The 27,492-nt window shown below is 47.2% G+C and overlaps 1 protein-coding gene across 2 annotated transcripts; it reads right to left on the bottom strand.

Annotated features, from left to right (window-relative positions):
• Positions 1 to 252: 252 nt before the first annotated feature.
• On the bottom strand, positions 253 to 27,492 carry FKBP1A (FKBP prolyl isomerase 1A). Of its 2 annotated transcripts, XM_069650919.1 has the most exons (5): positions 27,203 to 27,492; positions 26,618 to 26,665; positions 3,676 to 3,788; positions 2,042 to 2,192; positions 253 to 1,099 (listed from the first exon to the last, which is right to left on the bottom strand). In XM_069650919.1, the coding sequence occupies exons 1-4, from the start codon at positions 27,237 to 27,239 to the stop codon at positions 2,064 to 2,066; spliced, it is 327 nt and encodes a 108-aa protein (XP_069507020.1). In that variant the 5' UTR covers positions 27,240 to 27,492; the 3' UTR covers positions 253 to 1,099; positions 2,042 to 2,063. The 2 variants fall into 2 exon arrangements, with proteins under 2 accessions (XP_069507020.1, XP_069507021.1); XM_069650920.1 differs by lacking the exon at positions 26,618 to 26,665 and having other exon boundaries at positions 27,203 to 27,344.

Here is a 27,492-nt window from a genome sequence, read left to right as displayed (position 1 = left end):
TTGGAAACGTTTATGTATCACAGAAGGTCATGACGTGCCATGCCGGGCCCAGGAAGGAGAAAGAAGGTCATAATACACAACAAAGACAAGTAAAGCAGCGTGGTATGAAACGAACGAACAGCGATTTCTAGCTAGTTACATGGGAGGCAATTGAAGATCATGTGCTTCGTTACTGTACTTTCCAAATAAGAGAAGCATTAAACCCCCCCCCCCCGCCCCGTTGAGCAGCAGACGGAAGAAAAACAAAGGAGATTTGAGAAAAGCTTTGAGCGTTTATTGTAATAACGTGAGAATTGTATGGGGTGATGGAAGTCTGTTGGAAAGATGGCGTTTCCTCCAAACCGGGTAGTAAATCAGAGGAAGCACGAAGAAACGGATGGAGCAAGGAAACATCTGGGGAGGGGACAAAACGATGGAAGTCATGATGGCCCAGCATCAGTGTTATTTAGCCAAGAAAGTCATAATATATGATTGTATTTAACATTACAAGCCAACTTCGAAGCCAGTTCGTGGGGGCTTTAGATAATTCCTGCCGATTGTAAGGCTGACCATTTTAAGAGGACCACTAAAGCATAGAGGGTGTTGGCAAAAACATGTCACCAGAGACAGGAACAGTCCTAGCAGAGTCCCAGTCACTTAGAAGCAATATGGGACTGGGTGAACTGGAACCCTCTCCAGAGGATTTGAAATCCCATGGCTTCACTGTAGAAGCCCACATCCACAGAATGTATCCCTCACCAGCCCCTCTTTGCTCTGGCAAGACAGCAGCAACAGCTTCATTTTAAACATATTCAAGAATGACATTTATTAATCAAATACTGAGAAAAGTAGATTCCTATTGAATATTCACTCTGTATGCAATAACAAAGGGGAAAAATAAAAACATACTGAGATTTATCATGATCAACTGAGGTTTGTAGCATGTTGCTTATCGGGGGTGGGGGGGAGTGAGGCAGCGGGCAGTGCAACCATGTGGGTAAAACATTCAGCTGTGGGGAAGAGGTTAAGTAACTGGTGGCATCCAGGTAAAAGCAGTCCGTTCATGTGCACTCTGGATTTGTGGTATTTTTAAGTCCTCTGTAGGCCGCTTCCTCGACACCTATGCAAAAAGAAGGGAAGATTAGTAGGAGGAAACATCAGCAGCGCACAGGGTGTCTAGTGTGGTCATTCGATGGTACAGAGCGTCACCGTGACAAGAGCCAGGCAATAATCTGCAACAAGTGTGCCGGTGGCAGCAGTCGCCAGCTAAAGCTTTGTGCAGGGATGGAAAAATAAACCTTGTATGTATGCATGCAATTGTATGTTGTAGAGTATGACTGAATGCGAGTCAGGGATAACTGCTGAAGGAAAAGTGGTTGGTTGGCGTTCTGGGCTCTTGTTGTATGGCATTTGTACTGGTATTATGGTATGGGCCAACAGAAGTAGTATTCTTGCGTGGGGAGCCACGATGGATGAATACTGGCATATATTGTGGGCAAGACCACCACGAAAATGTGCTGGGAAATACCCATGTGCACTGGCATCCATTTGATTTGCTCATGCATTAACCTACAAAACCGATTGTAAACTGTGGCTTTTGGGCTGTAAAATGCACCATCTTAAAGTCTTCTGGAAAAAGACTGCCAGATCTCAGCCCCCCCCCCCACCCCCCTTACTTGCTGGGGCTAACCCTCCGATAACAAAAGTCACCACCCACTAATGACCAACTGGTTGGCTCACACTAGACAGACATTGTGGCTCTGCTCAGAGGCCATTTTAATATGCTCCCATCTTTATACCCACATACTGGTATAAACAATATGACACGTTACGGCCAGTCTCATCCATCATAACCTCACGCAGGTTGCCAATGTATTATGCTCACCCCGATTGATCCATTAACCCAAAGGACGAGCTTTACTCGTCTGAGGACCCATCACCTACGAATACCAACCCACTGTATCCAGAGAACGGCAAACTGATTAAGATACCAGCAACAACCCAAATCCCCCCGCCCCTCCTTTACACAGAAGTGCAACATGGAATGTAGCTCTCCATTTACCACAAGATGGTAGGAACAAACTTCATTCAAGTCCCATGAGCTCTACATCGAAGATTAGCGTGGCATGGGGTGGAATGATGCCAGGATGCCCGGTGCTGCCATAAGCATAATCAGGAGAGCATGTCAACTTAGCCCTCTGGCCAACACTCATCTGTACAAGAAAGGAAAATAAGAAAGTTAAGAATTATACAAAGTCAAAGATCTGATCACCAACCAAAAGTTCACCCCCACCCCCCTAACTGGTGACCGTCAGCCTTCCCAACACATGCACATAAGGAGCAGAGCAGCGTGCCCAGATCTCACGGCAGTAGCAGAGTAAAGTCAGCAGCCTTAAAATCATAGCCACTGCAGTAATCCCTCAACGTGAGCTTCATTTGATAAAAGCACAGGTTCACCACGTGTATGGCCTTTCAGTGCTGCAGTCTTATCAATTGCTAAATCGTACACATTTCAGTGCTGGAGTCACTGTTGAAGCAGAGATAAAAACGTTAAGCTACAGGCCAAGCATAAAGTCACTTGCCACCACAATTATGCACATGCATGCAGCACACCATTTTTTATTTGGTTGGTTACAAACCTTTAAAAAGCAGCATGGTTATAAAATGAAATACAAATATCTATTAATCAACTCAGCTCAAGACGACTCGTCTTGAAAACAAGAGTACGTTGTGTAGCACTAGAAAAACCTGCATGCGACAGTGGCATATGACCAAAGATGGTCATTTCATTTAGATGTTCCATGCAATCTCAGCAAGGATCTCTAGGCGGGTGGCTATCGGTGCTATGCCATTTCTTACTTGGCAAAAGTCAATTACCAATAGTTGCAAGTGCACATTTAAGGCCCATTTGTAGGATTGGAGCCCTCAAAGTGACTACTCTATGTAGCATTTTAATGTATTCCAAAGGACAGCTACCGAAAAGCTGATCACAGGACCGCCCATCTTTTTTCTTTATAGAAAGTTCAGGCGATTAAACGACGATCACAGCGGATTTGTGCGGGGGAGAAGCTCAAAACGAAAGCGGACACCCTGTATCAAGACGGTATTGCAAGGGGTACATAACCATGAGTGGGTCCTGCTGGGTTCATTCTAGGGCAGTTTGTCGTAACAAATGGAGGGCATTTTAAATGGAAGCAAAGTAATCTGCGAGCCGGAAAATACACGTTAGCTTAGCTAAAAGGAGGGCAATGCAACAACCCAGTTCATTTAGGGTTCCATGCATCTCAAACTAATCTTTCCTGATGCTCTCACATTATAAAATCATACCTGCCCCTCTTGCATGCTCACTGCTTATGCCCCTGTGTCCCCCAAGAACAGTTGCAACACTCTCTCGATTCTGTCAAAGTGATCTCAGAGAACCCACAGTTGTTCCTTACACGGGAATGCACCCACATTTTCTGCACTTTCTTGAAGCGCCATGTCTCACAAACTCACTTTAATCTCAAAATCCCTGTACATTATTTGTTCCATGGAAGTGACAAGACCAGCTTTTATCAAATGACTGATCCTTCAGAGGACATCCACCTTTCCTGCGCAAACATTTGATGACATGAGCCACACATTCCAACCACTCACATGACCTCAGATCCCCCCCCCCCCAAAAAAAAAAAAAAACATTATACACATTTCACTGACCTGAGCCACGCCTTCATCCCAGCCACGGATTACCTCTTGACAACCAATCCTGAACTTGAACGCCTTGTTTCTGTCTCGGGAGGAGTCAAATTTCTTTCCATCTTCAAGGTGACCTGTGAATTAAGGTACATTATTAAGGGCTCGGCTCCATCAATAATCAACCACCAATCGAGACTACTCTGAAAGAACAGATGACCTGGTCACATTCCCCCACAAATTACCCCTTCTTAAACAATCACTTCAGATTTTGAATCATAGACCCTATCCCCCAATAGGTGGGCTGGGAAAGCTTAAGGGGGCTGCAACCTTTAGCTCATGCGAGGTTTTGGACTACAACTCTGTAACAAAGTGGATATCCGGGACACCAAAGGTAAGTTAATGGCGATTTATTGTCCTGGTCCTGTACTCCATAGGTAAACACGGGGATGGTAGGGGACACGACATCAAAGGAAACACTGGGCTCACCCCCACACCCATACTTCTCAGCTTTCTCTCTGTCCAACGGTCACCCAGTAGAACACTCCAACACTAACATTCCACCAGCTCATGACATCACACACTGCTGCTCTAAGCCACATTACAACACCTCTCCCTCCCTAGGGAAACAAGAGAATGACCGGTAACGCGACCAGCAGCAAACCCTAATCATCCAAACACGGTACCAGAAATCCGTCACACAGCGGCCGCCTATGCCCAGAACCCCTGGCAACCCAAACAAATAAGGAACCACACACACAAGGGAACCATTCACAGGCCAAACCGGACCACAAAGAATATATATATATATATATATATATATATTCTTTGTGGTCCGGTTTGGCCTGTATACCAAAGGAAGGAGACAAAAAACTCTTTATAAGTGTGATATTCAGAATATATCCAATAGACTAGGTGTCACAACAACATCATTTAAAACCCATGTATATTACATCATAAATTTCAAACATAAAAATCAATTTTTAATTAACTCATTAAAGAAAACACCAAAATATGTTGACACATTGTACACAATACAAAAATATTCTCTCTCGTAAAATGATTCCACCTCACATCAAAATAATCACTTGTTTCCCCAAACAAATGGTGGCAACTCAATTCTTATTCCCCACCATATTTTAGTAGCACACTGACTTCATGACAACATGCCACGACCTTCGACATTCAACTCCCCATGTCCCTCGACTCTCACCCTCGAGGACTGAAAACAATAAAGAGTGCACTTAACGCCTGTCCAGAGCTGCCCCTCGGAACCTAGAGCGGCCACCCCTAGATATGCTATTGTTAGGGAACACTAACAAAACTACCTAACCAACATAACCACCGACGCACCAAACACCTTCCACTCCGGTCTGCCCCCCGGAGTCTCAGAGCTACCCCTCTGAGCACAAACCAACTGCCCCCTAAACAGAGCAACAACAAATGCCCAACAGCCGAGGAACCCACAAACCACAACTCTGGTGTACCACAACAGAAAGCATATTCACTATCCAGCACCACAACCACTAAACCATCAGCCATTTTCTCTTCCTTCCGCTACACCACCTCCAGACACATCACTAAGACAACCTGTTTACCAAACTAGGAATCAGGTGGCAAACTGCACTACCTCAGATCCAACATAGTAGCCTTCCCCAGTCTAAAACCAGGTACTATGAAAACACTGGCAAAAACCGAAAAATCCTCAACCATAGCAACCTACCTAGGCCCCTAGACTAAGCGCTACGGAACAAAATGAAATTCAAATACATACTCGGGCATAGCAACCAAACTGGGATTTAAACCAAACGCTATGAAACACAACAGCAAAACACTGCCCTGAGAACACCCATAGAACTACCGATACCGCACCAGGCACTATAACCACACCACCACCACCACATCAACTCCAACACCACCACTCAGGAATAAGAACCACAGATCAAAAACACCATAGCAACTTACCCCAGCACCAAACCAGGAACTATGGAAAAACAGAAAAATACTGCCCTGAGATACACCACAAACATGGTGACCTAACCCGGCACTACGTAAACAAGACATTATGGAAACAGGCACACCAAACACTTTGAACACACAAAATGGGCAATCCAACTCAACCCACAGACCAATACACATAGCGACCTACCCCAGCATTAGAACCGGGCACTATGGAAAAAGCCAACACCTACACACTAACTGCTCCAACACACGCACCCTCACGCACAGACATAGCAACCTTCCCTGGCACTAGAATCAGTCACTATGGAACCCAAAGCAGTCAAACACGCGACCCCACACATGTGCCACTCATTGTACTTACACCCATACACAACAAGCATAAAAAGCAATGAGATTGATAACATTACATAGTGCATGGGAAAAAAAATATAGGTGCAGATGAATCAAATGTCACGAAAGCACTGGGAAAGTTCACGCGCCAATAGATCTGGAATGGCACGCTGCATAAAAATAAACGTTCCACTCTGCAAGAAACTTATGTCCCAGAACACTCAGTTCACAAGTGGCACTGCCACTAACCTCTGAACGGATGCATATGATAGAATGGCGACCAAGATAAACACACTAGGAGACATTCAATTTTATACACATTGCCATGAACAGGTGCTGTGCTGGACACATGCCACTAGCCCTCCCACACCAAAGGAGAGAGGAAGCAAAACCCTAGATTTACATCTCTGAGGCAGGGCACCAACTCCACGGAAGGCCACAACACATCTCACAGGCACAAGACCTCACAAGCACAAGACAACAGCCTTTAAACACACCCCTAACATTACTCCCGGGGACCTAAAATGGTGACGCCACCTACCTATCCCTCTAACTTGGGCCACAACATATACTCTCTCATACCCACACACACGGTCCAAAACACTAACCTGGCAGAATGTCCCCTGGCTAAGCTCACGACGACTCATTTCTTACAAGTCTCTCCGTTCATGGTGCAAACACGAACAAAAGTTGCGACCGCCTTTTGGCTGTAGGCTCCACCATGGCCCATACATGCTCGAAGCCTGGAGCAATCATGTGATATTCCGAACACGCACTCATGGACACGTTTGTTTACATCCTCTGAAGTACGCGGGTGGAAACGCCCATAGAAACACCAATGGCCACCAATCACGTGATACACCTAGGACCAGCCGCACCAGAGTGATGTCACCACACCTCCGCTGGGCCGCTTCTCCCAAACCACCTCCAAAATCAGGCCGATCATGCCTCAGGACCTCAGATCGCTCCCCACGCCAGCATGCTCCGGGGCACTTTCCACCCAGAAGCAACACGAAGGACGACCAAATGTCCTGTCGGACCTGCCTTGTCGGGCACATCAATAGAAGGAAACAAGCCTAGAGGCAGGTCACGGCCAAGAGATGGCGCAGACCACGTGCATGACTTCTTCCCACCAGCGGTGCGGGCCGCCTCTTCTCCACTGCACCTGCACTTAGACCCCCATGCGGATTGGGAACGCAGGCGGAAGAGGAGCGCCTCCGACAGCGGCAACACGAGGCTGCACTTCAGAAGATGCGTTCTACTCCTCCCTAGCTCGACTCCCCTCTAGTCAGCGGAGCGCCAGCACGTCAGTCAGCTCCACAGCACTGCCGTCCACAAATCAGGGAATTGCCCTTATGGCTCCACTGGCACAAACAGCTACACGATGACCCGCGTAGCAAATTGGTAGCTTGCGACGGAACCATGCAGCAGGGAGTTCACTCGCACTAACTGCCAACAGGGTGCCCCTCGTTCCACGTGAGGGGCAGCGAAGTATACACGGCGGGCCAGCCCAACACGGACCCACCTGGGTGTGGGGGGACCTCCATGGGGGCGGTGGTCCTCGGGTGCTGCACACCCCCCCGCCCCCATACCCAGCAGCACCGATGGGAGTGGCAATCCACCTACCATCCCATCCTCATCACCAGTGTAACAAAAGTGGATATCCGGGACACCAAAGGTAAGTTTAGGTTCATTTATTGTCCTGGTCCTCCATAGGTAAACACGGGGATGGTAGGGGACACAGATGACACGACATCAAAAGGGAAACACCGGTCTCATCCCCACACCCTTACTTCTCAGCTTTCTCTCTAACGGTCACGCAGTAGAACACTCGACACTCACATTCCACCAGCTCATGACATCACATGACTCTCGCTCTAAGCCACAGTACAACTAACTCCCATCAGCCCTAGCCAGCATAGTCAAACCAGCAGAGATCTGAGGAGTCGTAGCACAGAAAATCGGGATCTTCAGGTTGCAGGCCACTTGCATTAAAATCACACTGCTTCAGTCTACACCCAAATCTGCCACCTATAATACACATCTTAAGACAAAAAGGCATTTCACAAATACACTCCTTTCCTAAACTCACTCCACCCCAAAACATAGGGCAGACACCCACAAACAAAACTAAAAAACACAAATAAACAGCATAGCAGCTATTTTACTCCCTTGAATTAGCAAATATTCAACAATAAAGTCCTGGTGGGGAGAGGGGAGCAGGAAGAGGCGATATCAGGGCTAAAAGTATCTTACAAAAATAGGAAACCAACCCCACTACCAAAGACATTTGCGAAAAAGAGCTAACAGCAGAGCAGCGGCACCGGAGCAGCACTAATATTACAGCCAAACAATGAACAGGTAAAAAATGCATCTTGGGTCATATTTAAAAAAGGGACCTGTTTTAGAGCAGAAATACATTTTAGTCAGCTAAAGTAAATACTTCAAAATCCCATCTGGAGCCAACTACCTCACTACCTACCCCCCGTTGTGCTTTCAGATCCGGGGCTTCCTCACAACTTTATGAGACTATCCCCCACAGACCAAAGTCTAAAAAAAAAAAAAACGGTATAGGCAAAATACAAACACAATATCCACTTGATCGAGCAGCCACGCCAGAAGAGCTCTATGGTGGTAGCAGATAAATACCAATTAAGTTACAGGCCAGTAAATGAAAAACTAAGAATACAGGTAATTCCAAGTTGGTTGCATTGTCACCGCATGTGTGGATCACAAACCATGTCACATCCAAATACCCAAATCTCTACAACAGATAACCACCCACGTGGACACATCAAGCTGGCCCCATGTGTGCTAGTCTCAGTCGAGTGTCCCCGAGATCAAATTCCAGCAGGGATGATCAGCCCTTCACTCCCCCCCTCCAAGGTCGATAAACTGAGTATCAGTTATGTGGGGGGTGATAACATATTACAGCGTTTTAATGAAGAAACCTGGCATGATGCGCCATCTGAGAACATTATAATACCAACTAATCTAACCAGCTCAAGACTTCAGCCAATGAAGACTTCCAAGTGAACAGCAACACCCCCCCAAAAACTTAAAGTGCCCGGCTCCGAAAAGAAACTGGTATAGTTAAGTCGAGAGAGGGCCCATTACTAAACATCCCCACCTCCCACGACCTGGTACAGATTTCTCTGGACTATAGCATTACCAGTGCTATCCGCTAGTTGGATCTTCGACTATAGCGGTGCAGTGTATCACTGCGACTGTACTGTCGAACAAAGCGTTACTCAAGTAAACAAAAAAGCGGTGCATGTTTGTGCAAGCTTTAGTGCACGGCTCAATACATGAAGTTTTACAGATGCTTGGATTCGCGGCTATTTAAGAAACAAACCTAGAATAGGTTTACATCAGTTCCATTAACAGTGTCCCTTAAAGGAACTACTGCCCGGAGAAGACCTAGTGCTGGAGGCCACACTCCATGGCCACTCCCATTGCCGTGTTCCCGACGCAGCGTAGGAAAAAAAAAAAAAAAAAAAAAAAAAAAAAAGCACAAAAATAGACTAGCAGTACTGCGATGTCTCACCAATCAGGACAATGCCGCAACCCCCCGCCCCCCCTTATACACCACGTCCACTAATCTATACCGAGATGCAGTGGTACGGAATAATACTTTTTTTAAAAAAAAATTTAAACCTCACCTCCATGTCCCAGGGGTGACTGTATCCGAGACAAATGTGCTCCCAGTTAAGAAGCGAAAATATTGTGAATTCACAACCAATCCCCTCTTACGGCAGAGGAATCTGCCCCATGTGGACACATGCACCCCCAACCACAGCCCCACCAGAAATCGTTCCCATCTTTCGTCAACACGTAATAGCAGAAACCCTGGAAGCAAGGTTGCAGTCAGCCCTAGACCCCCGCCAATCTGCGCGGTAACCGTGCTGCGACGGAAACATGATTGGCCCAAATACTCAGCTACAAAAGAAAATACTTGCCACAAAAGTGGAGAGCACCTAGAGAACACTTTTCGATAACTGGGTGGGATCATATTTACCACACAACCCAACTGAATCAGAATCCCAATTACATCCCAAGCCATTTAATTTAAATGGCAATTATACCCGGGAACGCTCCTCCGATCCCGTACGCTGCAGGAAATTATCACCTCACATCAGCCACAAGGTAAACCCTGTTGGATTGTTCGAGCGCATGCTGCACCTCCGTGCATTCAGACTTTAAATACAGTCGATTGCTCTTGCCATTGCAGCTACTCACTTTGTGCTACGAAACGATTGTTGCTTCCATGGCAACCTAATTTTCAATCTGAATGTTTTTGCTGCACTAAGATGGCCGCCGCCGTATCTACGTTTGCCCTGCTTATGTTGCTGAGATCGACTCGGTGCCCACCCCCATTGAATACAATCAGGAGTGCTGGCAGGCGTAAGCTGGCCCTCCACCCAAGGCTCCTGACTAAGCCTGACCACGACCGTAGGGCGCCCACCCCTGCCTTCCCCAAAATTTGCCAGAATGCTCACACCCCCTTTACCATGTCGCACACACCGTGCATGTTCCGAGCGAGCGGACCCATCTACTAGCCATAGCCTACTGATAACCATTACCCTTTTGACAGAAGTGCAATAACCATATGCTGCCGTCTCTAGCGCCACCGCCGTTCGGAGTACACAACTCATCCTTGGTTCATGCGCTATAATGCCCCCTGAGCATTTAGAATGTAGACAGTGTACCTCTCCCCTCCCACCGCCACGCTCTTATTGAGGAGTCAGCATGTCGGGAGACCGCACTTGCCTAACCTTGTCGCAGAAGTCCATAAGCTTTTACATGCTCTTTGCTCAAGTTCTTTTCATATTTCGGTGCCCCACCATCCACACTAGGAGTCTAGGCATAAATAACCTAACTTTTACTACCAAATTCGTATAACAATCTTTGTATAATTGGTTATAAATTACAGCCTTTCAATTGAAACATTGCTTTGCATCCCCTCCGATTGGCTATTTACTGTTCACTTGAGCTCATTGTCTGCACATCCTCAAACGTGTACAGTACAACAGTACGCCCCATCACTGCCACGTACTAATCAGCATAGTATGACACTTTACCACTGTACCCTCCTGTCACACAGCCTTGAACCTGCACTAGCTTGCTTCACCCATTATATTCTAGTGTCCGATTAGCCATGGTTTTGGTGACACCTACCTTTGCCTAGCTATTTGACCAGAACCACCACCATACGCAACTATAAATCACCTATAGGACCATCACGAGATAGCCATGACTCGCATAATGGTACGAGCACCCAAGGGTTAACTCTGCATTTGCCAAGGTTGCCTCCTCCTTCCCATTTGATACAACCTACCATTTTCCTGCCTGCCAACAGATAACAGTAACCTTGCGCCCACCAGACAATACACCACCTCTCACGCCCTCCCAATGGATAAATAAATTTGCCAACCGGCCCACGCCCAACATAGCTTGCCCTCCTAGTATAAGAAATGCTAGACTTGGGTCAAGTAGTACACTGATCCAACCATTGATGCATCTCTCCACAAGAAGAATCATGACAAGGGTACCTGCCCATCGGACCCACAACCAGTCCAATAAAATCAGGAAGACGCAGAAAAACAAGAGAACTTTCAACTCCTGCCCTACCACTAATGCAAATAGTGCCCATAGCGATTATAATTCACAGGCATACCACAATAAATCACCAGCTACTATCCCTACTCAAATTCACACACCCAAATTAGAGCCACCACCTCGTAAGTGTGCTCTCATATAAGCGATATCCATAACAGCACATGCGCTCGACATTGCTGATCTCACCCTAAACAACAAACCGGACATACTAGCCGTCTGTCAGCAATACCAGATGATTCTAAGAGCAAACAGAAAACCCGAGAGGAGGCGAAGTAGCACTTATCTCCAACAATTGGTGTAAGAAAAACACGTAACCACTAATCATTCTCCTCAGGGGAACGCCCAGCTCTGAAACAACCCCTTAAAGCCAAGTCAACCTTGACTATACACCCTCTCTATACAGACCACCGGGTCCAGCATCTTCCCTGGATGAAGAAATTACCCATCTCCTTACCTGCAATGGCAAACCAGGCTCTAAAATCATCCTTCTTGGAGACCTCAACCTTGGATTTAACAACCATAAAGATAATGCCTTAGCTTATATGATAAGTGAACTACTATCACTGAACTAACCCACAACAAAGGTCGTGCCCTTGATTAACTAACACAGGGATCCTAACAAATACTACTTGTGCACGAGTCACCATTAACGGCGAACCCACCCTAAACCCCGAGTACATCATGGCCCCTCCAGCCCTCAGAAGAAAAAAATGAATCATCACTGCAGAAAGGATACTACCCCAACTCAACCCAATTATCTGTCCTAATATCTACAGTCGAACCCCAACAGCTATGGTAGTTATTCAAGCCATGGACAAGGTGGTCCCTCTAAAAATGCAGAAAACCAAACAAAACAGGCGACCCACCTAAATAATTGGTTCACCACAAATCTAAAAAAAGTTACAAGTTTAAGGGACCAGCAGAAGCTATTTGGAAGAAACATCCTTGTTCCATAAACAAAGATACATTTGTAATAGCCTCCAATTATTACAAAATCGCTATACTCCATAACAAAAGTGACATCTACAATGCAAGGATCAGCAATGCAAAATCAGGAACTGAATCATTTACAAAAAGAGTCTCTGCGTGGTGCACTAATATTCAAAAGGCATTCCAGGACAATATCTCGCTCTGTCAAACCAAAATTGACACCAAAAAAGTTAGCCTCTCCGCGCTTCGAGCACTTAAACCCCACCCTGAATCTGCCTACCCCATTCCAGTTGTCACCAGTCTCAATAACTGAAGTAACCAAAATCATTGAAAGCCTCAAACCATCCAGGTGTCAGGAAGACATGTCCTGCCACATTTTCAAAAGATAGATATAAAAGCCTAATTTAAAAATGGCAAAGTACCTACCAATCTCAAGGATGCCTAGGTTCACCCACCCCACAAAAAACCTAGAGCAAATACCGTTCCATAACCACAGCATCATTCCTTCTGAAAATTCGGGATAGAACAGCATACCTGCAAATACAAAGCTTTATCAAATCTAACAATGTACTAGGGAGGCCACAGCAGTCAGGCTTTAGACTAGGTCACGGCACAGAAACTGCACTCAATCGACCTTAAACAAGATGATTTAAAGGAAACTTAGCCCTCCTGCTCCTACTAGATCACAATATCCTATGTAAACATATGACCTCAGTGGCACATTTCTCCCCCTAAAGCCACAACCTGGATCAAATCCTTCCTCTCCAATATAACAATGAGAGTATTCTCCCAAACTGCTATGGCCGACCCAGCACCTGTTCTATGTGGAGTTACCCAAGGATCTTGAGTTTCATCTTTTTACAAAGCCACTACCTTGACAGCTTGGGCGTCATCTACACCAACTATGCAGATGACACTTAAATACTCCTCCCCTTCTCAGGGGGATATGAATCTGGCTCCATTACCGGAGTGAAATATACCAGGTAACTCAGGCCTGAATGGCCACACATGCCCTTGTCTTAACAACGGAGCTACTACTGGTTGGATCCCAAACAAAGTGCCAGAACAATTCAAATCCTTTCTTATTGATAGCATTTCTATTAAAGTTTCAAAAAGTCAAAACCTTGGTATCTACCTGGACTCAACACACTAACTAAAATCAATTCCAGAGCCTCAGTTGCGTATACAGCCGATTACAGCGTGCAGGTCATTCCTCTACCCAACCAGTTGTATCACTTTGGCCAGAGCCCTGATACTATCAAGACTGGATTACTGTAATGCCCTATAAATCGGCACAAGTCTCATTAACCTGAACGTGTTATTCTGTAGTACTTGTAATTTTGTTAAAAGCAGCACTCAACATCCCTAAAGCCAATCACACTACTAGCACTAAACAAATGGTTCACTGGCTCTCAGTAAAGAACAGAATAGCCTTTAAAACACCATCCATCATAAGTGTTTGACGAACAAAGCGCCTAAACACCTAAATTGTAAATTCACCAAGACCCATTCAATTAGACTTATCAGAGCCGCCCAGGTAAACCAAATAATGGTACTTAGATACAAATTAGAAAGAACAGTCCTAACATCTAAACATTGGAACTCTTCCACTTCTCAGAAATGAGACTGCCTATTGGGCCTTGCAGAGAAAATTAAAATCTTGGCTATTCCCACAGGAATAATCATGATTCTAGTACCATATTACAGTCATTGCATTTTACATGCCCTACAACACTACTGTACCCTCCCAGCTAGTTATCTTTTTACTGAACTCTAATTTGCCCCATCTAACTACTGTGTTTACTGTACAACTTCATGCACAAACCCATCTAAAAAAATTAACACTGTAAATATTATTGTATGTACATATGCTAATTTAACTTGAAACTACCTGTACAGCAATGATGTGCACACAGACACCCCTGGGCTAGGAGCGCTATATAAATAAATATCCAATACTTTCAAAAGGCACTCACCAGCCATCCCAGGGTTTATAACGGCAGCCACAAACCTAGTCAGAAACTATACCAAGGGCCTTGAATGATCTCTCCAGTAATTAAACCGTGGCACTCCAAGCATAATACAATCATTGGCAGAGCCAACCAGTTTGACCACTGTGTAGGCATTTGCCAGGCACTGCCATAATGTCCCATGTTTTTATTGGACAGCAGAGGAAAGCAATGCATTTTTGGCACCAGAATGTGTAAAAAATGTAACATACATCGATAACAGCAGAGGACAAGGGTCATGACAATTGGGTGAGAGAATATGTCTTGAAGAACAGATGTTACGGGTGAAGGTGGAAACAAAACCATAGACGAGGCCAGAACATCAGAAAAGGATGGTGAGGAACTGCTAAGTTAAGGATGGAGGGGCGACGGAAAATATTTAGTTGTGTCAAGGTCAGGGAGAGAGGGTAGCAGGGTGCTGGAGTGCTGGGAAACAGGTTCTTCTGAAAGGAGGAAGCGGGCTTGGAGGGTGAATTGACCTAGTAGTAGAGTTGGCGAGTGGGAGCATTCAATAAGGGAGCAAGGAGAGGGAGTGCAGAAACGAGGGGGAGCTCAAGTAGCAGCAAGGTAGTGAGCAGAGGATTGTAACTAGTGAGGAGGAGAATAGGGCTTGAGATGAGAAATAAGTAGGTGGGGTGGGGGCAAGGCCATCGATAGTTTTGAAGATAAGTGTATACTTAGCTTTTTGTTTCATATATAGTCAGCATATCTGGCAACAGGCAGAGGTAAAGGGAGAAGGGCTGAAAAGAGTGCGGACCACAAAGTTTTACTTTTGCACCTCTGGGCATGGACATAGTTGAGGACATTAGAAGAGTGGTACAGTAGTCGCATCTAGAAAGATGTAAGGAGATTAGCGGTTTAGCACCATTGAAAGACAGAGCTCTCATATTGCAAAGCCCTGGCTGCAGTGGCAGATTTGGAGATGTTGCGAGATGGGTCCAAAATGACACCAAGGTTACGTGCAGAAGCAGAAGAAGGTACAGGAGAGGGAAGATAGTGTGTTTGGCTGGGAAATGGAGAACATCAGTCTTTGTTGAGTTGAGCATGAGAGTATGATACCACCCACTATTTGATGTCGGAGAGACAATGAAAATTTTGACAACAGTTTGTCGCATAAGGACGGAAAGAAGATCAGAGTGGTGTCAGCAAATAATTGATGAGATCAGAGCTCCAAGAGCAGAAGTATAGAGTGCACAGAGGTGGACCAAGAACCATTAGGGAAGTTTTAACAGAAAGATGGGCGAGTGGGGAGGTAAGGCTATTCCAGGACATCGAAAGTGTCAAAGGGCAAGGTATTAAGCAAACCAAGCAAAGGCCGATCTCCGATGCCAAGGAGAGATAATGTAGAGGGAAGGTCGGAATGGCCGGCAGTATTGAAGGCAGAGAGGTTGAGAAGAATAAGAACAGATTAACTGTTGCATGACAAGCAAAAGAGATTAAGTTGCTGACACAGGAGAACTGTCTGAGCCGGACCAAGAGGTTGTGAGCATCAAAGAAATCAGTCAGTTGAATACCACTCGCTCTAGGATTTTGGAATAGTGTGGTAGATAGAAGAAACAGGACGAAAGTTGCCAAGACAGGCTAGAGACCAGGGTTCTTAAGGAGAGGGATGACAGTAGCCGACTTCTAGGATGAGGGAAAAGTAGCCCTATCAAGAGAAGAGTTTAGGATGCAAGTAGCAATGGTACTGCGATTGGGAGCAATCGTAGAAGCAAAGTAGGGAGCCAGATTTGCAACGATGGAGGGTTTAGGAAGAGAGAATTGAGAGGCATTTTTTGAAGGTCCCTGGGCTGGGAGGATTGAGACCAACAGAGAAGTCACGTGTGGCAGAGTCAAGAGCAGAGGAGTAGTTTTGAAGCGCAGTGAGGAGGAGTGCTTTAACCTTTGCAAGCATGAAGCATTTTCTGCATTGTTTTCAGTGTGCGGAGGGGCTTTATCCAGCGCCGTGGAGGGGAAGATTTAGGCGCAAATGTGGAAAGAGAGTAGCGAGATAAGAAGGAAGCATAGAGAGCAATGTTAAAATTAGTGGAGGCTTCTTACGTGGATAAAAGTAGTAGGTCAGAGAGGTAGTAGGGAGTTGGAGGGAAACTTGCGCTTACTAACTATAGTATAGATGGTGAGGGGAGGAGGCAGGAGTGGCGATCCAGGGGCGAAGAGTTGAGGAGAAGTTCAAAGTATAGTTTAAGTCAGTGCATAGAGAAGCAGAGCGAGAGGAGACTAACACTGACAATGGTGGTGATCGGGAGGGAGAGTCAATTAGTTCGGAGAGGTGGTTGAAGAATTGACCTACTGGACCAGGTGGATAATCATTCCATTTGTTCCAAGCGTCGATTCTTTAAGGGAAGAGGCATGTTTTCAGCAATTTGCGGAATGACAGGTAGCCTTCGGCGTGTCGAAATGTGGGGCGGGCGCGAGTTCCATGGCTGAGAAGGAGAATCCTCCTAACCTGACTGGTACCACTAAAAGGAGGGCGGAGCTTTAGAGTTTGCGGTGGGTGGTAGGCCTTTAGCTTGTCCTGTAGGTATAGAGGACCGGTTTTATTCACTGCTCGGTGGGAGATGCAAAGTTTTGAAAGTCACCCTTCGCCCAACCGGGAGCCAGCGAGAGTTAAGAGTTGTAGAGGTGTTCTCTTGGGCCAAGTGCTAGAAGTAATTTGGCTGCAGCGTTTTGTGCTCTTCGTAGTTTAATGAGGTGGTATGCTTGGATCCCGAGGTAGAGGGAGTTGGCATAGTCCAGTCTCGACATTACAATAGATTGGACAGCCACGAGTGTTGGGAAAGGAGAGTTATAGAAAAATGCATCCAAGAATTTTGAGGTGGTAATGGCAGGACTTAAGAGATATTGAATTGGCGAGAGAGGGTCAAGTCAGAGTCGAGAGTGCATCCAAGATGTAGTAGGAAGGTTGGAGGTCTGCTGAGATGAGAGCATCTAAGGTATGTCACGCTCAGTGATTCGGACTAGAGGGATGAATGGTAAGGGAAAGTCAGAGGCCGAGGAAGAGTGTAGGGGCAGAATCAGGAGTGTCAGGTGAGTTTTGAAGTCTCAGAAGCTTGGGAGGTGGAGGCAAGAAGAGAAGGGGTGAGGTCCAGGAACCCTGTAGATGGTGGCGAGAGTCAATGAGGGTTGGAGAGACACCAAGCCTGCTGACTAGGCATTTGAAGGAAGATTAGGTCTGAGTGGGAATGACAGTAGCAAGGACCCAATCAGGGAAGAACAATGCCACTCTGCCTCCAGACCGGTTAGGCTTGGAGAGGATCTTGTGGCCCTCAGGGAGCGTGTCAAGAGCAGTGATAGAGCTGCCAGCGAACCACGGCTCAGTGAGAGCGAGAATGTCATGGTCTTCAAGGAGACATCAGAGGAGTGTTTAACAGTAGAGCGAAGGTTGAAGGTACCTAGGTGAATCCGGTTGCCACCTTTGAAGGTCAGAGTTGTAAGCTCTGGGGTGACCACTGGGGGGGAATTGTTGTTGGGTGCGTTATTTTGCCGAGTGGAATGTATGACAAGCATTACTTACCATAATAGCATTTCTGATGATTGCATCTGCCTAGACTCACATGCCGCGCATACAGCGGCAGTCAAGAGCACTGGACCCCTCCCCCGAGGATTGGATGGAGGCGTCGACATCGGCATGCCCGCAACACCATCCGTGACATGCAGTGCACACAAAATACCTCACGCGTCGAGGTCCCTCCGATTGTGCCTCATTTATGACTACCGTGAGGTGTAAGATCTCTAGGTTCCTTCTACTCCAAGAGGGGAGGATGGGCTGGTGCATATGAATCTAAGCACATACAATAATCAGAAACGCGATCACAGTAAGTAATGCAGGTCTTCTGATGCTTATTAACCTGCTTAGAATCATATGCCGCGCATAGACTAGCAAGCAGAACCCAGAGATGGTGATTCAATGTGTGAAGGAACAGTAGCAAAAAGGTCTTGGCACCGCTTGTCGCACCAGAGAGTGAGACCTAGAGTGTATCTAAGACGTAGTGTTGTCTAACACTGTGTACAGAACTCCGGGTTGCTGCTTTACAAATGACTCAAGAGGAACATTTGCAATGATGGAAGCCCCAGTGTCCCAGGTAGCGTGTGCTCCGGGCTTGACGGGCAGGGTACTCACTTGAAGCCAGTACATCCCCACGTTTACATCTCTTGTAATCAACCCTGTCTGTACCTGGGGGATTTTCTAGTGCCACTACTCTTAACATCAGAAAAACCAACAGCTGCAGCTGTTGACACCAATGGTTATGTAACCACACAACCAGCCTCCCGTACAGAAAAGCGCAAATACTGCACCACATCGCAACAACACTTAAGTCAAACCAACAGCACACGGTCTCTCACATTGACCCGATGTGGCATCATTGTTACCAGTGCTATCTCCCTTGGTATTTTAGCACTTGATGTGCTATTCTTACAGAGAAAACCTAGATTCAGGAGCAATGGGAAGAGCAAAACATTGTTAGCGGGACTTTAAGAAGCCATAAAATAAACTAGCAAAAGTAATAATTCCCCGATCTCAATATACAGACCGCCTTTGTACAACATAGTCCGATTCCATGTATTGTTGGCAGAGCCAGAGATTTGGTTCTTTCCTAAATCGAGACTGAGCAGTACAGACTGCCCCCACAACAGAGTTCCAGATGAGCAGGGTCAAGTTATACGCAATATGAGCATTTTTCATAAGTGTTAATGTTATTCACCAACAAGAACCTTTAGAAATGTTTGAATCAAGGGAACCCATGGGGCACTATTTTTTGATAAATTATTTACTTGGAGCCCCAACGGCTTGTTTGCAACTCGATGAAAATAAACTGCAGGTTTCTAAAGTTAAAGTAGCAATAATTATAAACATGCGGCATTTTTGATTTTGTATAAAAAGTGCTTACGAACTTTGACACAGAACATGGCAGTGATTAAGTGAAAGGGCACCCTTCATTGAAGATACCATTAAAAAAAAAAAAAAAACACTTCACAAATCTAAGCAGGAGTACAATAACCCTCAAGACTAACGTTTTTAAAACAAAATGACAAACGTTGAGGTTGCACTGTACTAATGCCACAATGATTTTGCAACTGCAAGAAGCAGCGCTTCGTGATCTGAAAATATGTTAAGCTTGTATGTTCACGGAGGCAGAAAAGGGGCCGCAGGTTGGTGCCACCTGGTTACCTATTCCGTCAGAAAGATGACACCTGATGGCATCCTATCGCTAGAATGGTATGCTATAGGCCCACAAGAGATTATGCCAAAAAAGGAAAATTAATTGGTCTGTGCCCTTAACTGCCCATCACACAAAGTCGATGTGAACATCTGATATTTTAACGCTAGACACCTGTAGATAAAGCTACACCAATAATGTTTTAGGGTGGACAGTTCTTTCATTGTTTGTAAAAAAGTATTCAAATTTATAGTTGTGAATCCTTTGTAACAGGTAAAAGTTACTGTTAATATTGATCTAAAAAGGGTGGCCTACAAACGTACTGCCAACCCCCCTTTTGCCCATCTGCGCCCAGATTAACAGTTTACATTCTAAAACACTCAACAGTAATGTCACAGGGCACCAGTTGGTTTGGGGAGCCAAGAGTAGCCAACCAGGCTCTTCCACGGCAGAAGCAGGAGCCAAAAGCCCCCAGCCATTGGGACACTATCTACAACTGAGTATTGTGCACATACCGATTTATCTCGCATGCTGGAGGAGAGCCGAACGGTTCTATACAAAAGGTTAAAGTGGATACGACATGATATTTTATTTGTATCGCGCTCGTACACAAGTGTTTCAGAGCGCGACCAGGCAAGGGAGGGGAACAAGGGAGAACACAGCACAACATAAAAACGATCTTACTAGGCCCAGTGACATTGAGAACGCGCAAGTGCATGGGAAACGGAAAAAGTGCATGGAAGGGGGAGAGTGGAAAGTGCAGAAGCCGAGGTGCGCAGATAAATAAAATAGAAAATTGAGGCAAACTGTGGTAGTGCAGCCAGCAAGTGGCAAGTGCTGTGTGTGGCAGCAGACTGGCTAAGTCTGAATAGTGCAGAAAAATGGGGGGGGGGGGGGGGGGGGGGGGGAGCTGTATGGGTACAGATACAGTCCCCAGTGCAGGAAGGTGGCAGGGTGAGCCGGTATCTGGGCCCAGGGGACAGAGGGTGGCCAGGCGCACAGTGCCAGGAGAGCAGATCAGCAGGGGAAAAGGGGGGCGAAGGCAGAAGCAAAGAGGAAGGTTTTGAGGTGCTTCCGGAACCGGAGATGGTTCTCCTCAAGTTTTAGAGTGGCAGGGAGGCTGTTCCAGAGGGAGGCCCCAGCCGAAGATAAGAGATCTACCCCCAGCTCGTTTCTTTGAAAAACTACCGACCCTGAGGGAGTTAGATGTAGAGGGAAAGGTATCAGGGAAAGATTGGAACCCTGGGGTACGCCACAGATATGTGCCATCAAACCAGAGGGTGTTCACCTGAACATCCCAATGCCATGGCAGATGGGCAGGGCATGAAACATTTCAGGATGGTATGACTGTAGCCCATGCTGCGAGAAAAGAGGGAGAGTAGTGTGTGATGGGCAACAGCCGAGAGGAGGTCTAAAAGGACTAAGGCACGAGTCCCCTTCATCGATAACCTGCAGGGTGCTGACAACCGCCTGGATGGTGGCTATACACATTTTCCCGAACACTAGTAGTGACAGAACCACCATCATCACTATGATCTTTAGTAGTACACCAATAAAAGTATCAACTATTCAGGTCAATGTGGCCTCCTGTGTGATCCCTCTCCTATGTTGCCACCTGTGGTGTTTGGCTTTGGCAGTGCTCTTCTCCCCCTCTCCCCTTTGCCTCCCGGCACCCTCATTGGTGCTCTCAATCTCCCATCTTCCCAAACTGCTACTCAATCCCCTATTCAAAAGGGATATCCTGGTCTCCGACCTTGGCCTCCGGATACCCACATTAGTGCTTACTCCAGACAGACCCCAAGGAACACACTAGTCATTCCCTCTCCAGACATTAGACCCATCATATGGTCTCAGCCCTTATTTTTTCCCGATGGCACTCAGTGGGAGGTCGTCTCGGAATCCATTCACTCCTCCAAGAGCACCATTAATGGGAATCTGGCACTGTCTTGGCCCAGGGCCCTCAGCCCAATCTCCGATAGGTGTCTTTTCAGCTTAATCCCTCCTTCTGCTACTCCTACTAGCACCTCTCTGGCTCCTCCTCCCCCAGCTACTATGCCACCTCTCAGGCTCCACGACCACATCCGCTGGGTGTACTCTAAACTCTCGCTCTCCTGTCAGATGTCACACTCTTCCGACATCGGCCACTTTCTCGAAGAACTTGACCTGGATGTCCTCACTCTCACCGAGGCCGGTTCACGGCCAGCTCTGTCACAACTTCTAACACTCTCCCCGCTGATGGCAACAAGAACCTCTCCAAGCCCAGAGCCTACCGACCCAGAGGTGGAGTAGCCCTGATCTTTCCGGAGTGGTTTCCGGCTTCTGTCATTCCTACTCCTCCTTTGAATGCCAGGTCCGCAGGCTGTCTCCGACTGGCCACGTTGCCCTATTCCTCTCGGAATGGACCGACATCTGCGTTCCTTGCCTCAACCTCTCCACTTTTCCTCAGAGACCTCAACATCCACCTGAATGCTTCCAATACCTCCTCTGGGCTCTTCCACAACACTATCTCCATCTACCCCTCTGGTAGGACACACCTTGGATGCTACCTCTGCAGCTGACACTCAGATACAGCCCTCTCCAATCTACATCTTTCTATCTCCAACACCCTATACATCCTTGCCCCAGTCATCAGAATCCGTCTGAAGCCTACCCACAAATGCAAATGTAAGGTGTCTCTCCCCATGATTCTGAAAGAAGGGTGGGGTAGCAACCTGTAGGAGTCCTGAATAACGGACTTGCACATTACTGTACACTTGAATCAGAAACACTCTGGGGGATGGGGGGTTGATGGACCCCCACAGAGGGCTTATGGCACACCTCAATATTGGGCGGCTGCAGGGGTGAAGTTTAGCCTCCTTATATGAGCATGTTAGCCCTGGCGGATAACAGTAATGAGAATGCACATAGTGAAAGAGCAGTCACAGCCATATTTCATTTGACGAGCTTGACAGCCTTTTTTATGAAACAGAATATGAAAAACCAGACACTCAGTATATGCAATATAACACCTTAACACCCCTACCTGAGGCCCTCTCGATAAGTATATGCAATAAGTGAGTAAGTACAGGTCATCCTTACTTTACCTCCCGTTTATTTGTTATTTAAATAATACCATAGCTTCACTTGGGGCAGCGGGGAACAAGGCCATTCACATTTGGTAAATAATTAAATACCCTCAATACCGCCACTCGGACAAAAGGTGTTTGGATGTAGCTCTTCATAAATAATGGCCGGGCCACCCGAGTTTCTTGACCTCTGGGAACATAGCCACTCCCTCCGATGACTAGTAACAGTTTGATTCTCTCTAGCACCACCTTACACCGTAATGTGCCCACTTCAAGGGCCTCTGAGGCCCACTGCAGCCGACACAGGTGGAGCACCTCTGCGCTGCGGCTCAGGGTTTCTTTTTTTATTTCTATTCTCTCTCGGTATTCTCTCTCCCTCCAACACCATCATGAGGCAGAGTCTTAAATCCCGCCCCTTAGAAGCTACGTTCGAGATTGCCAACTAAACTCACACCCCAAATGGCACACTCGCCAGCGGTACCGGCCAGAGAGGGAGTGGGGAAAGGACTTAAACATTCCTTTCAAATATGATTAAGGCAAAGTGTTGGGCCAACTGTCCTTTTGGTTTGTAAAGGGAGTATCACCCTCCTACCTTCCTATCGGCCATGGAAAGAAAATTCACCCCCACCGAATGCGGGTGCTATGCGAGGCTACCATCATCGTTATGGGCCCAAACATGGCCTGCCGCACAGTGCCTCACACCTTCCACCTCAGGCCAACCGACTAGACGGAAGACCTCGTACACAGCCCGGAGAGGCCCGATACCAGGAACCGAGGGTTTAACGGGCAGGCAAGGCAGTCTATCCTGATCCCCGTCTCTCCTCCATCTCTTTCACGGCTCTGCGCCAAGCGTACCTTTATCCGTTTCCCACATCACTCCATGGGGGCGCGCTGACAGAAGGTTACCAAATCTCCTCAGGGGCGCCATGCTTCCCCCTGCGGGTTGGGAGAAACCACTAGCCTAAATTACAGGCTTGCTCTCCACACCAAAGCTACAGAATCCTACCGGCGTCTGAGGAAAACAAAACGCCTATTTTGTGCACAGAGTCACGGCAGAACATATATAAACTCCCATGCACCACACTACCTCACCGGAAATGTGACCCCATGTTTTGGTTTATTTTCGCTGCTTTTATTATTTAGACTCACTTGCATACCACAACCTACATACTCCTGTTATGGATTGCAACGGTCTGAATAAAAACCCTGAATCAAATACAGGTTTACACAACTCTTTGTACGACTGACATAGCCTCACTGAAACTCAAATGCAGAGTAGCTGATTTATATTTTATTTCTATCGCGCTCGTACACAAGTGTTTCAGAGCGCGACAAGGCAAGGGAGGGGAACAGGGGAGAACAAAACGGGAGAACAAAACAGCGATCTTACTAGGCCCAGTGACATTGAGAATGCGCAAGTGCATGGGAGGAGGGGGAGTGCGAAGCAGAGGAGAAACAGATAAATAACAATAAATAATAAAGGCAACAAACAGTGGTAATGCAGCCAGCAATATGCAAGTGCTAGGTTTAAGGCAGCAGACAGGGTAGGTCTGATAAGTGCAGGAAGAAAAAGGGGCGGCTGTATGGGTACAGATACAAACCCCAGTGCAAGGGGTGGCCCGGAGGCAGTGCCCGAGGGTGGCAGGATGAGCAGGCACCTGGGCCCAAAAGACAGGGGGGGGGGGGGTCAGGTGCACTGTGCCAACAGAGAACAGATCAGCAGGGGTGAGGGGGAGCGAAGGCAGAAGAAAAGAGGAAGGTCTTGTGCTTCCGGAACCGGAGATGGTTCTCAAGTTTTAGAGTGGCAGGGAGGCTGTTCCAGAGGGAGGCCCTACCCCCAGCTCGTTTCTTAGGAAAACGACTGACCCTGAGCACGTTGGAGGTAGAGGAGCGAAGAGCTCGAGACGGGAGGTATTTGCGGAGGGATAGCTGAAGGTATTTTGGAACCAGGCCCCAGAAAGCCTTGTGGACAATGCAGAGGGTTTTGAATTTAATCTGTGCATCCACTGGGAGCCAGTGGAGAGATTTCAGAGCTGGAGAGATACGATCCCAGGGCTTGAGGCCAAGGACAAGTCTTGCAGTCCTGTTCCGGATTAGTTGCAGAGGACGGAGAGTAGAGGCAGGTAGATTTAGAAAGAGGCTGTTACAATAGTCCAACCTAGAGAGAACCAGAGCTTGAGATACCATGAGCTTCTGGGGGAAAGGAGAGGAAAGGCAGAGTAAAGGGCCTTCGGGAGCATCCCCTGACTTACTGGCTGGCCTGCTCCAAAGGCAATACCGACTCGGTACTCTCCAAGAAGAGATCCCACGTCCAAGCATGCATCTCTCCAGCCTCTAACACAGCCAAACTCTAAAATCTGCAATGAGCTGGCCAGTCCCTCTGCTGTCTCCACAGCTCCCGTTCTCTCCCAGACCCTCTGGTTTCTCACTTCACCACTAAAACTCAGGACACCATGTCCCCGCTCTCCTCTTCCTTTCTCGCTGACAACACCTGACTATGTTTCTAGACAAGTCCAAGCTATGAACGTGTCGTCCAAACAGGTGCTCCCCAGTTCCTACAGAACCATCAAGGACCACATTGACACCATCCCTCCAGCCTTGGCAGATTCTGCAATCACTCCTTTGCCCCTGGATCTTTCCCCTCTCCCCTCAAGTTCTCTTGTGAGCATCCCCTTAAAAGGCCTCCTGCCGATGCTACCCATCGCCGATCGAGCACTCCTTTCCTGGGCAAAATCATGGAAAAGCTGTCCATCTCCCAGCCTACTCTCCACACTGAATCTGTTGGATGTCTCCAAGACCATCAGTCTATAACAGAATCTGCTCTCCAGAAACCCTGTGAAGATCTGCTCTCTAATCTTGACTCCAGCCTTCCTTCCATCCTCATTGACATTTCCTCTGCTTTTGACACAGTCAATCACTCCATCCTGATCAATTGATGGCGACCTGTGCATCACGGATCAGGCCTTGAGTGGTTGACCTTCACCGACCCTTCCAGGTCCAACTTGGGCCCTTTATCTCCAAATTCTCTCTCCCCACAGGTTGTGTTCCCCAGGGATCCTTTCTCTCACCCTGGGTCTTCAGGGCTCGAAGTTAGGATTGGATAAGCAGGAGCTACAAGCAGCTCCTGGGTAATCAAGAGTAACCCATCACTGGGAGAACAAAGAGCTAGTACATAAATGTTAACTTTAACCAAACTGGCTTAACAACTTGCAGACCTATTTGAAAACGTGCCAATTCACTGCACCCAAACTACAAGACAGCAAAACGCAAACGAGGAAGCTGCAGCCACCCCACTGCCCTCCAAACAGACATCACAAGCCATTAGCACCCACCTCCCCGGGCTTTGAGAACAAACAGCACTGTGTAAAGGTGGTCCCAGGTGCATTTGCAGATTCTGAGCCTGGGTCTAGCCAACAGTTCAGACAAGTATATCACAGCTGTTATCTACATAACCAGAAAACACTCAGCTGTCACTACTAAATTCCTGCTAAACAAGGATCTACTTCAACATGCAACTCAACTGACAGTGTGGCCTGGCAGAAAACGTAAAATCGTGTAACTGGAGCGTAATTCCAGCTGAGACCCAAGTTAGGATAAGATGTGGCGCTAGATCACACGGGTGCCCTAAATACCAATGTACAAGCCAGTCAGGGTTACTACCAAGGTCACTGGTGAGCATTAGCTAATGTGTTATTTAAACATATCTGGGAGGATAGCGCAGTGGCAACGTGCTCGCCTTTGAAGCAACACAGGTTCGATCCCGGGGCCAGCGCATAGAAACCTCTGGGTATTTAAGCGCGTTATAAATATGCAACTAAGACAACAACAACACATTCTGTTGTGTGAGCGCTTTAAAAATGCAAATAAATAAGCAGCTATATACAGCACTTACCTACGTAGTGCACAATGGCCGTTTGCCCTTTCTTCGGGAATGTCCGTCCTGTTAAATAAAAGATCCAGTGAATGCAAAATTAGACACGATCAGAGAAAATGGGGTTCGGTGGGCGGAAACAAAGAGTACGGAACAGAGAGACGAAGACACGGTATACTATTGACAATGGCGGCTGTGGGTAACAGCCAGGTAACGAAGGAAATAGGGGGAGCCAGAATAACAGGCACAGCGTGGACGCGGTCAACCAGAGGCAAGGATACGGCGTCGGAGGGATACGATGAAAGCCCGAGATAGGAGCGGGGTGCAATCCCGACTGTCACAACGAGGGGCGAGCGGCGCGTAAAGGTGACCGGAAATCAGGCTAGGACAACAAATAAAACAAGACGGATAAACCATAGGGTGGAGTTGCCCAGTTTGGGGCACAACCTTTGAGAGCAAGAACCATTTTCGACGTTGGGAAAAGGCGGGGCTTGCCCGAGACCGGCGGTCAGTATACAAGGTTAAGGATGGATGGATGGATGGATGGATGGATGGATGGATGGCCGGATGGCCGGCCGGCCGGTCCGGTGACCCACCCCCCCTTACCGTCCCCGGGGCAGATGGTCTCCACGTGCACGCCCATGATTCTCTCCGTTAGTCTGCACCGGGCCGCCGGGATTGGAACGTGCGCTGCTCACACCCTACAGGGCAGTCACTAACAGGACAGGAGCACAACGTAGTGACGTCACTGTGCCCTCCCTCTCATGGTAAACGACCCTTGCATCGACGTAAACCTTGACGCTAGTTCTGAGCTTCAACGGTCTCGCGCTGCCTCCGACGTAGCTAGCCACAAAATGTCACGTGATGCCTTCAGCCAGTGGCCGACATTTTAGCTT

The sequence above is a fragment of the Ambystoma mexicanum genome, chromosome 3p (genome assembly GCF_040938575.1).
Source record: "Ambystoma mexicanum isolate Mex_15411 chromosome 3p, UKY_AmexF1_1, whole genome shotgun sequence".
Taxonomy (NCBI): domain Eukaryota; kingdom Metazoa; phylum Chordata; class Amphibia; order Caudata; family Ambystomatidae; genus Ambystoma; species Ambystoma mexicanum.
Note: the sequence above shows the minus strand (reverse complement) of the source record. Positions and strands in the feature narration are given on the sequence as shown.